This window comes from Olea europaea, chromosome 16 (genome assembly GCF_002742605.1).
Source record: "Olea europaea var. sylvestris chromosome 16, O_europaea_v1, whole genome shotgun sequence".
NCBI lineage: Eukaryota > Viridiplantae > Streptophyta > Magnoliopsida > Lamiales > Oleaceae > Olea > Olea europaea.
The window spans coordinates 7,311,246-7,322,444 of record NC_036252.1 but is presented as its reverse complement, the minus strand read 5'-3'; the positions used below and the strand labels follow the sequence as shown (position 1 = coordinate 7,322,444).

The following is an 11,199-nucleotide window of genomic DNA, read 5'->3' as shown; positions in this document are numbered from 1 at the left end:
ACAACCTCACCTCCCGTTTTCCAACACCGCCACCGCACAGTACCACCACTAAGCATTGCACCACCACCATCGCTACTACACAACATCGCTTCTCTACACAACGTCGATCGAAATTTCCTGCAGGCGGTGCTGAACCATCACAGCGGCGCTACCTGCAGACGGTCTTTTGGCAGTGAGATTCATTGATGGTGAGAGAGAGAGAGAGGAGATAAAAGAGAGCAATAACCAGCGGGCGTAGCGACGATGCTTGGAGACGACGTACTCTTTCGCTAGCAGAGCTCTTAGCAATGATAGCGACTTTTGATGGTAAGAGATGGAGGAGATAAGGGAGATGGATAGAGAGAAGTGAGGGATTAGGTTTTGAAATTGAAATTGAAATTGTAGTGGGTAGGTTAGGTATATAATTAATTTAATTTTATAATTATAAATTTAAAAAAATCTGATTTTTGAAATACTAAAGTTTGCATATGATTTATGAAATGAGATTTTTAAAAGTAGGCTTTTATGTAATTTCCAATTTTTATAATAAAAATTGATTGTCGTTATGAAAATTGCGCTATTTAGCCCATTAAGAGCCCATGATTGTTGCAAAAACAGTGAAATTGTCCTACGTTAACTTTTTTCAACATCTCGTGAGACGGTAGATGCTTTAGTTACTTGTCTCCATTCCTCCTTAAGGTTCCATACTTGCATGTCGCATGGTTTATATTTTTAGCAAGCGCACTCCACCTATATAATATTTAGACATTAGGAGTATGTTTGAGCCCATTTTCTTTTGAAAATACATTTTGAAATAGTAGATTGATAGAGAATGTATAAAAAAATTAGATTTGAATATGATATTATTTTATTAAAGAATGAATGGTTGAAAAAAAGACAGAAAAATATATTTTATAGATAATGGGGATCAAACAAGAGTTAAATGTCATTACGTGCCTTTTTAAAACATTTGCTTGATCTCAACTATCACAATGCAACCATCAATCATTATTGTATATTTTTGACAAATTCTTGGCTTAAATTCGAGACTCGTTATATTTTCATCATTTTTCTTGGATCACTTGAGCTATTTAATTAATTTTGACTTAAGTTGAGTCATTATTTATTTTATTTTCACTAAACATAATAAACAAGAAGAAGAAAAATGCTTCAATCGTGTAATTGAAAAATGCATATGATAATAACCAACCTTGAAATAGAGAACATATCTAGTACTTCTAGAATACGGAAACAATATATTTGTTAATATTGAATTGATATGTGTAGCATTAAATAGTTATAGGGAGTACTCTTCCAAGTACTAAAAATTTTCAAAATGGATCATCAAATTTTGATGGAAAAAAATCCATAACTAAGAGGTTAAGCATCCCTCATTTCAAAACAAAGAACAAAGGTTTTAAACTTCAGAAATCATATATTTATTAAAATTTATTGAAGATTTAATTAATTAATTATATATTAAATTAATTAAATATATTAAGGTTATAGATCAATACAATTAGGTCACAATTTAATGATTTAGTTAGTCACATATTATTTTTCGATTACAAATCAAAATTTTTATATTTCATAAATTATTTTATGATCACAATTCAAAAATTTTATAGATCACAATTTGTTCATCACAAATCAAAAATTTATAAGTCACAAATTATTTATCGATCACAAATATTATAAGTCACAATTTATTATACAGTGTAAAATTTTTTCATTGGTCATATATTGTTTATTGATCATAAATTAATCGATTTAATAGTTACAGTCAACCAAATAATTTGTGACCCATCAACACCTGCAACTACTATCTCACCACTACATAGAGATGGCAATCGTGCTCGTCGGCTTGGGCCGCTCATGGCTCGGCTCGAAAGAAGTTCGAGCCCTCCCGGCTCAAGGCTTGGACCGAGCCCCATTTTTAGATGCTGGGGCAAAGCCCGAGCCAGCCCGTGTGGCTCGTCGGCTCGAGAGAACCGAACATATATTTAAAAAAAAATTTAAAGGCATCAACACAAGGCAACATGCTGCTGCCAAAAATAGGCAACATGTTGCAAACTGCTACCTTTAAAAAAAAAAAAAACAAAACAAAACCCAAGCTGACTCGGAAAGGCCAAAGCCAAAAGCTCGGGTCGAGCCTAATTTTTTTTGTCGATCTTTTGCTTGACCCGACTCGGACCCAAAAAAAAGCTCGGATATTTTACTCGAGCCGAGCCTAGAATTTCGGCTCGTTGACATCTCTACCACTACCCCAGCAACACCACCATAATCACAGCCTATTTATGGTTAAAATTTATTATAATTAGTCATAAATTATTATCCATTTGTCCCACCTTACCTCACCCTACTCCACCACTGTCGAGCACTACCCAAAACATCACCACCCCAGTTCCACCACCGTCAACGTACTATCACCTTAACCATCACCACCATCACTTGTACCAACGACCATTGCCTCCTTCCCCTCTACCTTTAATTGTCCACATAGATACGCTTAAACTATAGATTCAACATCGCTACCAAAACCATCATCGCACCGCCACTACTTGCACCAATAGCCAAACAGCGTCACCACCACCACACCAATACCACCACATTGCCTACATCAACAATCCATTACACGGTCCACACATAGACGCACATATTACATCACACAGAAAATATTGCACCATTCAGATAGATAAATCACCACGTCACCACTACTACCTGTATCAAAACCTAACACGTAACCCACACATAGATGCACAGGAATTGCATATTGTACATTCAACCACACAGATCGCACCACCCAGATTTAAATCCTAATTTTGACATAGATCATTTGTTGTCCCGCCATCAATTGAAGATGTTGTTGATCACTCACTACCATAGATCACTCGCAAACACAGAAACACATATCACACGTAAATAGAGAAAGGTATCGATGAGAGAACCGTTGCGTGCTACCCCCCTCAAGAAGCAGCAATATCCCATTGCACGGTCTCTCGAGACCGTCGTCATCGCTGTGTGCTACCAACGTTAAGTGGCCTCTTGACAATGCCACCATCGTTGTTACTGTGTGCTACCAACAAGAACGTCATCGTCACTTCGTGCTACCAACGTTGCATGGCCTCTCGCCATGCACTTGCCATCGATGTGTAGCACTATTAGAGAGAGAGAAGAATATAGAAATATTTGAGGTTTAAAAGTGAGATGGGTTGGATGGGGTATGTTAATTAATTAATTAATTTTATAATATTATTATCAACATTTAGAATTTTAATTATATCTAATTTTTGAAAGAAAATTCTATTAGTCTTAATTATGAATTGAGATCTTAAAAACACTTGATTCCTGTAATTTCCACAATTTTGATCGACTTGAGTTGAGCCCATCTTTGTTAGTGGGCTCATTGTGCCAATAAACAGGCTGAAAGGATGCCCACTGTTTGGGCTACTTAGGGTTGGTTGAATCATGTTACATTAAATTACCTTGTTGGGATTATATTATGATCTCATTCTATTATTCCATTATGGAATGCCAAACAAGAACCTACAAGCTTAATTTTCAATTGTTAGGAACATGTAATTACAAGGAATTAACATGCATGACAACATTCAAGTTAGTCAATTGATAATATTGTTAGTCAATTAACTTTTTATATAAAAAGACAATATTGAAAATAAAAATATAACTATTTAACCTAAAATCAGACGTAAAGCTGTTAGTCATAGAAAACTCTATCCCAAAAACGAGTGATGGCTTGACATTTATTTTGCAGTTCATATGTTAAGATTACATCTTTCTTCCACTATCTTATTGTTTAAGACAAATTTGATAGAAAATGGGACATGGTTGTTGACACAAGTTTAAATATTATAAACTAAAATTTAATTGTGATGCCAACACCCAACCTAACATGAAGACATTACCTTTATGGAACTTTCTTGGAATTTTCTTTATGAAGAGGAGCATTATGAAAAAATCTATAAAAAATTAATGCCCTTCTTCTTCTCCTTAATTGAACTTCAACTCTTAAATCTGCCCTCATCTTCGATAGTCGCGCTCATACGCATCCATTTCGAGATTTTAATTAGAGTTAATATAAGGAAAATACTATTTGTACACCGGGATTGACACTCCAGTGTACACTCTTCTCACATAAGGGATGAGCCCCCGCAACAATAAAAAAATCTTGAGATCCTCCATGTGAGGGGAATGTAGACCGAAATGTCAATCCCAATGTATATGTAACAAAACTCTACTTTTAAATAAATGCCAATTGTTAATTCTACAATGCTATTAGTATAGATTTTTTTCTACAGAATTGGAACAGTTGGCAACAGCAAATCACAGGAAAATAACTTTCTGGCTGTACCATTTTTGTTAAAAAAAAATCTGTAGTTGCAGATTAATTCTTGTTAATTAGCTAAAAACGATTGTTAATTATAATCTCTCTTATTTTAATGTTGTTTGATGCAATTCGTACATTGTTGTACGAAGACGTGTCCTATGAGTAGAAATTGAATCTGTATGTGTAATAGAAATACATTTTGTACAAAATGGGATTTCATGATATTTACAATTTTTTTATGAATTTTTCAATTACACATTTTGTACAAATAGCATTTTCCTTAAAAGTATTCTCATGGCACATAATTCTCAATTATCGAAATTAATTAACAATGATATTTTTAAACAAAAATAATTATAATAATAATTTTCCAACTCCAGATTTTGAATATCAGCAAAACTGACTTATGTAATGTGTTCTCATCAAAAAGAGAGAGAGAGAGAGAGAGAGAGAGAGATTTCAAAAACCACTTTCTCCTGTTCATTCAAAATTTCAATGGCCAAGAAAAGTGATACGGATTCTCCAGTCAAATGCTTTTCCAACAAAAGAATTTTCAAGTCGAATCTTCTACAGAATTGCTTTATTTTCCAGTATTTTTTTCCACAGTTAGCTTTGTCTCAAAGCCATCTCTTGTTCTTCTATCCTTCACGAATTTTTTGCTTATAAATTCTGGGTTTTGCTTATATTTGCAAAGATTGAAGCCTTTTCATTTGAGTCGCGTTTTAATGGTAAGTAATAAATGTTATTTTGCTGGAAATTGCAGCACTTATTTGCTTGATTCATTTATTATTATTATTATTATTTTATTATTTTATTTTTTGGTTTAAATCAGTGTGCAGAGTTAGTTGGGTGTGCGATTAATAGTGATATGTTTCATGACATTATAGAGACAAATTAGTTGGTCACACAAAGTTGTAGTCTTTCGTTTATTCTATGGAAAAGACTACGTATTAGTCTTTGTCAAGGATCGAATAGTAGTATTGTTTCCAATTGTAGAATATTTGATTGTATTATGTTATTCTTCTTATCTTCATCCATTTAATTAGAAATTTGATGGTTACGTTTGTTCTTCTCTTTTGCAGGATTTGAAATTGATTTAGGCTAATAGCATAGAAGTCCTTTCTTGCGTGAGAACTCGATCCCTAATGGAAGAATCAATGAATGAGAAATCATTCAAAGCATGGTCATGGCCTGTAGAGCAGTGCTTGAAGGAGTACAAAGTGAAACTAAACAAGGGTCTGAGCGGCTACGAGGTGGAAAAGCAGAGAGAGATATTTGGTTGGAACGAGCTCAAAAAAGAGAAGGGGAAGCCCCTCTGGAGACTCGTTCTGGAACAATTTGATGATATGCTTGTCAAGATCCTTTTATTAGCAGCATTAATATCATTAGTTCTAGCTTACTTGCATGGGAATGAAACTGGAAAGTCAGGGTTTGAAGCCTATGTAGAACCGTTTGTGATAGTTTTAATCTTAATCCTTAATGCCATTGTGGGTATTTGGCAAGAGAGTAATGCTGAGAAGGCGCTTGAAGCTTTGAAGGAGATGCAATGTGATTCTGTAAAAGTGCTTAGAGATGGATACTTACTTCTGGATCTACCTGCAAGGGAGCTTGTCCCTGGTGATATTGTTGAATTGAGTGTTGGAGATAAAGTACCAGCGGATATGAGAGTCACGGTTTTAAAAACTTCAACCTTAAGAGTCGAGCAGAGTTCACTGACAGGGGAAGCAATGCCTGTGTTGAAAGGCACCAACGCTATTTTTATGGATGATTGTGAATTGCAGGCCAAAGAAAATATGGTTTTTGCTGGAACAACAGTTGTGAATGGTAGCTGTGTTTGCATTGTTGTGAACACTGGGATGCGCACTGAAATAGGCAAGATACAAACACAGATACATGAGGCCTCGTTGGAAGAGAGTGACACCCCTTTAAAGAAAAAACTCGATGAATTTGGTAATAGGCTTACAACTGCAATTGGCCTTGTTTGCCTCACTGTATGGATTATCAACTACAAATATTTCCTAACATGGGAGCTTGTAAATGGGTGGCCTACAAATTTCCAGTTCTCTTTCGAGAGATGCACGTATTATTTCAAGATAGCAGTTGCCCTTGCAGTTGCTGCAATACCAGAAGGCCTTCCGGCTGTAATAACGACTTGTTTAGCTCTGGGTACAAGGAAAATGGCACAAAAGAATGCAATTGTGAGGAAGCTTCCAAGTGTCGAGACCTTAGGATGTACAACTGTTATTTGTTCAGATAAAACAGGGACCTTGACAACAAACCAGATGTCAGTGACAGAGTTCTTCACCTTGGGAGGTAAGACTTTGGCCTCTCGAATTTTTCATGTCCAGGGCACAACTTTTGATCCTAAGGATGGAGGAATAATTGACTGGAATTGCTATAACATGGATGCCAACTTGCAAGCGGTGGCAGAAATATGTGCAATCTGTAACGATGCTGGCATATCTTATGACGGCCGTGTGTTCAAAGCAACGGGACTGCCCACTGAGGCAGCTCTAAAGGTCTTAGTAGAAAAGATGGGAGTTCCAGATAGCAAGGTGAAGAACAGAATCCGTGATTCACAGCTTGCGGCGAACTATTTGATTGACCGAAACACGGTCAAGTTAGGTGAGCAATCATTTTCCATAATTTACGTTCAACGGTTTTAACAGTTATGCTATGTCAATTTCGAATTAGTGTTTTCTTTTCTCTCTCTCTCTCTAGGGTGCTGTGAATGGTGGACAAAGAGAAGCAAAAAAGTTGCAACCCTTGAATTTGATCGTGTTCGCAAATCAATGAGTGTTATTGTCTGTGAGCCAAATGGACACAATCGCCTTCTTGTCAAGGTAACTACGTTTCTTTTGCTAATCTTGATTATAAATTATCAATTGTTCAGTTGGTCAAAAATGTGAGGAAATAGTTGTGCTTTAGATTTCTGAATTGATTAGTTTCATCCATGTAGTAACTTGGAAACTTTTAAGAACCAAATTCAATATTCTTAAATGTTCAGAAGAGATTCACATTTGTTCATTTAATTTTTATTCATTTTGGTTCATTCTACAGAGAACCCCTCATGTGTAGTAGTTGATTTTGAGCTTCCATGACTAATGTAGTTCCTCTTCACATTGACTAATTGTACCCATGCAGGGTGCTGTTGAGAATCTTCTGGAACGTAGCTCCTACATACAACTTGCTGATGGATCAATCGTTCCCCTTGATGAGCCCTGTAGGCAACTATTGCTTCTAAGGCACTTGGACATGAGTTCAAAGGGTTTGCGGTGCTTGGGTTTAGCATATAAAGATGAATTGGGGGATCTTGCAGATTACCATACTGTGAATCATTCTGCCCACAAGAAGTTGCTAGATCCTTCCTGCTATTCCTCGATAGAAAGTGACTTAGTTTTTGTAGGGGTAGTTGGTCTAAGGGTGAGGACGCTAAGTTTATGAATTTCAGCATTACATGTACTTATTATTAAACATAAGTAATTAAATGTATTAGTAGTCCTGATCGAGTATATTGGCAGGACCCTCCTCGTAAGGAAGTTCGAGAAGCAATGGAGGATTGCAGAGGAGCAGGGATCAAGGTTATGGTGATAACTGGAGATAATAAGTCAACGGCTGAAGCTATCTGTCAAGAAATTGGGTTGTTTTCTGAAGGTGGGAATCTCCAAGGAAGAAGTTACACCGGTAAAGAGTTCATGGCTCTTTCTTCTTCACAACAAATTGAGATTTTGTCAAAACCTGGGGGAAAGGTTTTCTCTCGAGCTGAGCCTAGGCACAAGCAAGATATTGTGAGGATGCTAAAGGAGATGGGGGAAATTGTTGCTATGACTGGTGATGGTGTCAATGATGCACCTGCCTTGAAACTTGCTGATATTGGAATAGCCATGGGTGTCACTGGAACTGAGGTAATGGAACAAACTGTTCCTTAGAATTTGGCTGCTACATCTTTAATTCTACTGCATTTAACTTCACTGATTCTCAAATCATGTTCTACTTGATCTTTTTGGATTTGCGTTAAGCTTCAATTCTGCTGTCTCGAAATCAATATTTTAGGTTGCCAAAGAAGCTTCAGATATGGTCTTGGCCGATGATAATTTCAGTACCATAGTTTCAGCTGTTGCAGAAGGTCGTTCAATCTATAATAACATGAAAGCATTTATCAGGTACAATTTTTTCAGAAAATTTTATTACCTAAGACAAGGACACTGTACAGAGTCAAGGCACTTCATGGACTAGCTGGCTCATGATGAGAAAACCATCTAACTTAATCACAGGATTATAAGCAAAAAAAATAAAGGACTAGTAATTTTTTAATATTCTGACATAGAAGAAGATTGGAATAACCAAAATAAATTCTTTATATGTAGTAGGCTATCACATTACATCCATACCTTTGGTTCTGTGTTTATTTTGTAATAGTGACAATTGTTTATGAATTTTTCCATATGCAGATACATGATATCATCAAACATTGGGGAGGTTATAAGCATATTCTTGACTGCGGCTCTAGGGATACCAGAATGCATGATACCTGTGCAGCTGCTGTGGGTAAATTTGGTTACAGATGGCCCACCGGCTACAGCCCTTGGATTTAACCCTGCTGATGTTGATATTATGAGAAAACCACCCCGGAGGAGCAATGATGCTCTCATAAACCCTTGGGTTCTCTTCCGCTATATGGTCAGTTACAATCACCATATCATATATCCCCCAGATTGTAGCACAGCATCTTGATTATCCTCTTGACAGTTACCTCCTTTTAGCTTAGTTTTGTTTCCTTCTTTTGATATTATCCTCTTTTGGTCTCTCATTTTCACCCTTGTTCCTTGTCTTTGATCCAGTACCATAGTTTACTACATCGAGAATTGTGAGTTGTGCAGCATATTTTCACATAGCATACAATTGCGCATGTGTACATGATAGAAGGCTGTTGCTTTCTACCATCTTTACCATAGAACTTAATCTAAATGTCGAGGAAAAGTTTAAGCAATTATCTAATGCAGAGGTATATTAGGAAAATTGTGTGTGTGTGTGTGTGTGTGTGTGTCTATATATATATATATATATTTCCCAGTATATTAATTACATTTTATTAATCCATGTGAAAATAGAATAAGCCTCTCTTTATGGAACGGAGGTAGTACATTGTTTAATTCTAATTCCGATGCATTAAACATCTTAATTTTTCAAATAGCATGGTATCTATTTTACAACTAAAAGGCTACAAGTTGCATAGGTTAGAGTTTAACATTTGGTTGCATCTCACTGTATGTGGATATGCTGGCAGGTGATTGGTTCTTATGTTGGCATTGCTACTGTTGGCATCTTTATTTTGTGGTACACACAGCCATCATTCCTCGGTATAAACCTTGTGGGCGATGGTCATACGCTGATTGAACTGTCTAAGCTTCGCAACTGGGGAGAATGCTCATCATGGTCAAATTTTACTGCAACTCCATTCACAGTTGGAGATGGCCGTTTGATTACTTTGTCCGACCCTTGTGATTATTTTTCTGCTGGTAAAGTGAAGGCAATGACTCTATCACTTTCTGTTTTGGTTGCGATTGAAATGTTCAATTCTCTTAATGCCCTCTCTGAAGACAACAGCTTGATCCGAATGCCACCTTGGAGAAATCCTTGGCTTCTTGTTGCCATGTCAGTCTCACTGGGGCTACATTGCCTCATACTTTACGTGCCTTTCCTTGCGGATTTGTTTGGTATCGTTCCACTGGGTTTAAATGAATGGCTCCTGGTCATCTTGGTTTCAACCCCAGTCATTTTGATCGATGAAGTTCTTAAATTATTGGGAAGGAGAAGAAAATCAAGAACAAAAGTTAAGAAAGCATAATATGTCAGCCATGAAGATCCCTTAAAATTATTTCACATCAGGATGATGTATGAATGCTCATATGTATAAGGTCGATGAAGAAATATGTGCAACATAGACAATGTTACATGATAAATGAATAAAAGTTCTTTCATTGTATATTTTTTCTTCAGAACTACACAATTCTGTTTTATGACATTTGATTGTATTAATTATGATTATCAAATTGTCGCAATTATGCATGGTTCATCTTCGTGTTACTTAGAACATCATTTCATAAGGCAAATATCAATAATCCTCATGCATCATCTGGATCTGTACATTTTGAATTACTGAGTTCGTACTAATTGAGTTTTATCCCAATCACTCCATAATCTATCTACGTCCAAGAGATTAAAGTAGGATTCCAACTAGAATGTTGAAAATTTTTTGGAGTCTCCCAGCCTAGGAATGACCATTACAATCAGTTCTATGCATTCAGGTTATGTTTGATGCACCAAATTAGACAACCTCACCTCCCGTTTTCCAACACCGCCACCGCACAGTACCACCACTAAGCATTGCACCACCACCATCGCTACTACACAACATCGCTTCTCTACACAACGTCGATCGAAATTTCCTGCAGGCGGTGCTGAACCATCACAGCGGCGCTACCTGCAGACGGTCTTTTGGCAGTGAGATTCATTGATGGTGAGAGAGAGAGAGAGGAGATAAAAGAGAGCAATAACCAGCGGGCGTAGCGACGATGCTTGGAGACGACGTACTCTTTCGCTAGCAGAGCTCTTAGCAATGATAGCGACTTTTGATGGTAAGAGATGGAGGAGATAAGGGAGATGGATAGAGAGAAGTGAGGGATTAGGTTTTGAAATTGAAATTGAAATTGTAGTGGGTAGGTTAGGTATATAATTAATTTAATTTTATAATTATAAATTTAAAAAAATCTGATTTTTGAAATACTAAAGTTTGCATATGATTTATGAAATGAGATTTTTAAAAGTAGGCTTTTATGTAATTTCCAATTTTTATAATAAAAATTGATTGT

The 11,199-nt window shown here is 36.4% G+C and overlaps 1 protein-coding gene across 2 annotated transcripts; it reads left to right on the top strand.

Moving 5' to 3' along the window:
- Positions 1-4,768: 4,768 nt before the first annotated feature.
- On the top strand, positions 4,769-10,318 carry LOC111411961 (calcium-transporting ATPase, endoplasmic reticulum-type-like). Of its 2 annotated transcripts, XM_023042663.1 has the most exons (8): positions 4,769-5,055; positions 5,410-6,952; positions 7,049-7,170; positions 7,472-7,750; positions 7,849-8,232; positions 8,381-8,490; positions 8,779-9,007; positions 9,615-10,175. In XM_023042663.1, exons 2-8 carry the CDS (start codon positions 5,473-5,475, stop codon positions 10,173-10,175), a joined length of 3,165 nt encoding a protein of 1,054 aa, XP_022898431.1. In that variant the 5' UTR covers positions 4,769-5,055; positions 5,410-5,472. The 2 variants fall into 2 exon arrangements, with proteins under 2 accessions (XP_022898431.1, XP_022898432.1); XM_023042664.1 differs by lacking the exon at positions 4,769-5,055 and having other exon boundaries at positions 5,473-6,952; positions 9,615-10,318.
- The last annotated feature ends 881 nt before the right edge of the window (positions 10,319-11,199 follow it).

Coding starts and splice junctions, on each gene's coding strand:
- LOC111411961 (XM_023042664.1), top strand. CDS start 5,473: ATGGAAGAATCAATGAATGAGAAATCATTCAAAGCATGGTCATGGCCT. Junction 7,751..7,848: donor TAGGGGTAGTTGGTCTAAGG/GTGAGGACGCTA, acceptor GTATATTGGCAG/GACCCTCCTCGTAAGGAAGT. Junction 9,008..9,614: donor GGGTTCTCTTCCGCTATATG/GTCAGTTACAAT, acceptor ATATGCTGGCAG/GTGATTGGTTCTTATGTTGG.